Source organism: Notothenia coriiceps, unplaced genomic scaffold, assembly GCF_000735185.1.
Source record: "Notothenia coriiceps isolate Sejong01 unplaced genomic scaffold, NC01 NC01_scaffold00007897, whole genome shotgun sequence".
In the NCBI taxonomy this organism is placed as follows: Eukaryota; Metazoa; Chordata; class Actinopteri; order Perciformes; family Nototheniidae; genus Notothenia; species Notothenia coriiceps.
In genome coordinates this window covers 250,496-254,078 of record NW_011340598.1, presented here as the reverse complement: position 1 = coordinate 254,078, position 3,583 = coordinate 250,496, and the positions used below count along the sequence as shown (strand labels likewise).

The window sequence follows — 3,583 nt, the reverse complement described above, 5'->3', positions numbered from 1 at the left end:
ACCAGATTGATGCTTTTAACTTCAATATTTAAAAAAAAATCTCCCCGGGGGAGCATCCCCCCGGACCCCCCTAGAGGAGGTGAGGTCCGCTCCCCACTCGTAAAAAAAAAGAACTTTACCCCTGCCTATATGCCGTGAGCTGATTATCGAGCCTTCATTGTAACAGTCGCGGGTTTAATGTGTGTTTGCGTGTGGGGAGTTTTTTTGTGCGTGCTCTATAGTGCCCGTAATAGTGTTCACTGGAGTCCAGCACCTCAGCACCCCCACTCAAAATACCTTCCCGCGCCTCTGCTACCAATAGAAATACATTGCTTTTAAAATCATTCTGTGTGACACGAAAAAAATGGGAAAATCGTGTTGGTGAACACGAATCAATAGATTACATTTGTTTCGTGACTATAACACGAAATGCCGTGACTATAACACGAAATGCCGTGAGACTGGTTTGTCTGGAGATGCTGGAGTGTCAAACCCCCCCCAAACAAACAAACGGTAGGGCTGAGCCACTATCATTACTCTTAAGTCTTCCACATTAGCATCATTGGCTCCACCATTGAAGTATCAGTTCTGAACAACTATTTCAACAATGTAACCTGTAACCCCATCAAATAATGAAGTAGCTTAAGCCTAAAATGTGCCAATTGCCTTTTGAAGTAGCCTATCACATGGTTAATGTTAGCCCTATAGGCAGTAAGCTAGTTAGCATGGCATGCTACATTACATCAGAGCAGATACCAAATGTGAATCTTAACAAGATGCTGTTCAGGAAAGGCATTCAGAAAAGGTCAATTAACTGTTGAAAATGAATATCAACTGGCAATGGTATTTGCCTTTAATGTTTGTCATCGAATACAAATGAATTTACAATTTTAATCAGCCATTAGAATTTTGGCAAAAACATGACATCCACACAATACACATCTTACACCTGAGATGAAGTATTTTCAACTCAATGTGGGACTATACACATTAATGAAGACAATACAGGATGGTCACAATTTGTGATGTGACACCTCCTTTAAACGGGTGTAGAATAACATTATTTCCTGTGAAACCATTGTGCTTTTATTACTGATAAATACCAAAAATAAATAAGGCCATATTTCCATTTTGTCATTTCTGCTTAATGTGCTTCACATGGCTTTTTCTTAAGTGAGACATTTGGAATTTATTTGTACCCTATGTTAAGCACACAGAAATGACAACCCTTTTTGCTCACAGGTCTTTTTCATCTCCTTGTTCGCATTAAGGAGCTTGGCATTCTTTCTACTTCATGTCTCAACTTCGCTGAATTATTCATGCCTTACAAGAAGCAATGCAACATATCTTAGCTTTAGGGAAAAAATACTCTAACTTTTAGCATTCCTAATGAAAGAGGATTTGAACATACAGAACGTAAAAACAAACAGAAGCCCATAATATTCAGGGTGCTGCTTTATTTAATTGAAATTGTACTTTACTTTCATTATTGTGAATCCATATGCTGATAAAGTAAGATACTTTTCCAAGATATAATCATTAGCTTTACTGCAAGATCTTTCGACAAGAACAGATGCTAACTGATAGTACATGATTTATTAGTTCTGAATATCTTAAAACAAAATCACAAAAAAAGGTGTCTATTTATTCCTGAAGAGACAAACCTCTCACACGCCACAATTTAAAAGTAAATAACCATTTTGTTCTGAAGTGATTGTTATAATAAGAGTTAAAGACTGCTAGCCTATGTTTGAAGCAAAGTAAGACAGATGGCTAATTGCTAATCTTTGGAGACCATTACTGTTTGAGTATAATATGTGTATACAAAGTGTGATTTGGCTATAGTGCTGCCTTCTGTTAAAGAGCTATCCCTACCTGACTAAATAGCACACCATCCACAACAAAGTATTTTTAATGCAATCTCTCCTTTACCTAAACCTAGTCTTTGGCAGATGGAGACAAAACCAGTCTACATAGTGTAATTAGGGGCTTGCCAATATTAGGTTCACCAAATAAAGTGCGTTAATTGACACAATAGTTATACGTAGATTCTATTTTAAAATATCTCCCATAATTTTCAAGATTATACTGTTATCTTTCTACACAGTTATCAATCTAGGAACATACAGTTAATTATCTTGATGTAGAGCTTATGTTGTTTTCTTTTGTACATCAGTTTGTAGATATATAAGGAATACACTGCAGAAAGATTGCGTTGACCAACTGGAAACACTTCCTGCATACAGCACATCGGCTACCTACTGTACAATACCATCTCGCCATTTTCCAAATCCTTTCCCGTTTGAATGACACCTTTGCCACCATCTAATTTTACATGCAGAAGAAACAACAGTATCTGCCCAACAAAGTGGCTTGTGAACCACTTTTGAATGTGAGTTAGGCTGTCCAAGACAGACATTGTAAATGGCAGGATATGCCGGCATATCTTGTTATAGGCAGGTAATTACTGAGGTCCTTGGTCGGTTTGACATCCTTTGTTTTATGGGATCAGGTATTCTGCCCAATGAAAATCATCTGAGAAGTTACCCAAAGCTTGGTGTCACTTTAAATGTAATATGAATACAGGTTTAGAAGTTATCTTATTCTCATATACTAACGTGACAGCACTGCAGCAACAAGTATTTTTCTTAAATCTTTACTCTTTTATTATAATGGTGTTAACCTCACTATATTTATGTACTTTCTACAACATTGAGCCAAGAGCCAATAGCCATAAAATATGACCAGAGGCTCTCACAGCCAAAAATACGATCTCTATTATATAATTTTGCAAGTGCAGCAGGGCACTCACTCTTTTTTTATTGGGACTTTGGCTCATTCCTTGGGAATGTCTTTTGTTACCATATTTCATGTGCAAAGAAAACCAACCGCATCAGGGCAAGATCCTAACGGTAAACAGTCCTTAGTGTATACCAGACAGGAGGCAGCATAAAACTTGTCACATGTAGCACGCACTGTCTGAGGTGTCCCCTTTTTGTTTAAAGTACCATGACCATGCAGGCCCTTAAAGTCAAACCCTTCTCACTCCTCACTCTCCTCCTCATCCCCCTTGGTGCCTTTACTCCAGCGCTGGAAGCAATGAACAGTTGAAGCCAGGAAGAAGCTTGTCATGATGGCCACCACAGACACAGAGATGCCAGAGAAAATGATGATGAGCAGGTCTGTGAGAGTCAGTGTGGCCTGGCACTCACGGAAGCTTTCCTTGGAGAGCTGGGTCAGGGAAACACGTCTGCCGTCCATGGGGAGGGAGCACTCCATACCTTCCACCCCTGCATTTGAAACAGCAAATTGGATTAGACAGATTTACTGGACATGCCGAGTGGCAGTGAATGATGTCATATTTAAGGACGTTTAGATGAATATATTCATATGGCAGCCACTCAGAGATGACATCATATAAAACAATAGGCACAACGTGTGGCTACATGTGCTGTGTGTACACCACAAATGCTTTTATTTCCCCACAGATGTAAAGTGATGCATATTTGCCCATTAGAGACATTTTTCAAACCTGATCAGATATAGAGTGCGTATTTGATTCAGAAAGTGTGCTGTTGTGGAAGATGACGATTCAAGAGAGCAA

At 38.9% G+C, this 3,583-nt stretch overlaps 1 protein-coding gene across 1 annotated transcript in view; it reads right to left on the bottom strand.

Annotated features, from left to right (window-relative positions):
* Positions 1-796: 796 nt before the first annotated feature.
* Positions 797-3,583, bottom strand: part of lrrc38b (leucine rich repeat containing 38b) — a 16,253-nt gene continuing 13,466 nt past the window's right edge. The window contains exon 2 of the mRNA XM_010769856.1: positions 797-3,269. Coding sequence (XP_010768158.1) covers positions 3,022-3,269 — 248 coding nt within the window. The 3' untranslated portion in view covers positions 797-3,021. The remainder of the gene's footprint in view (positions 3,270-3,583) is intronic.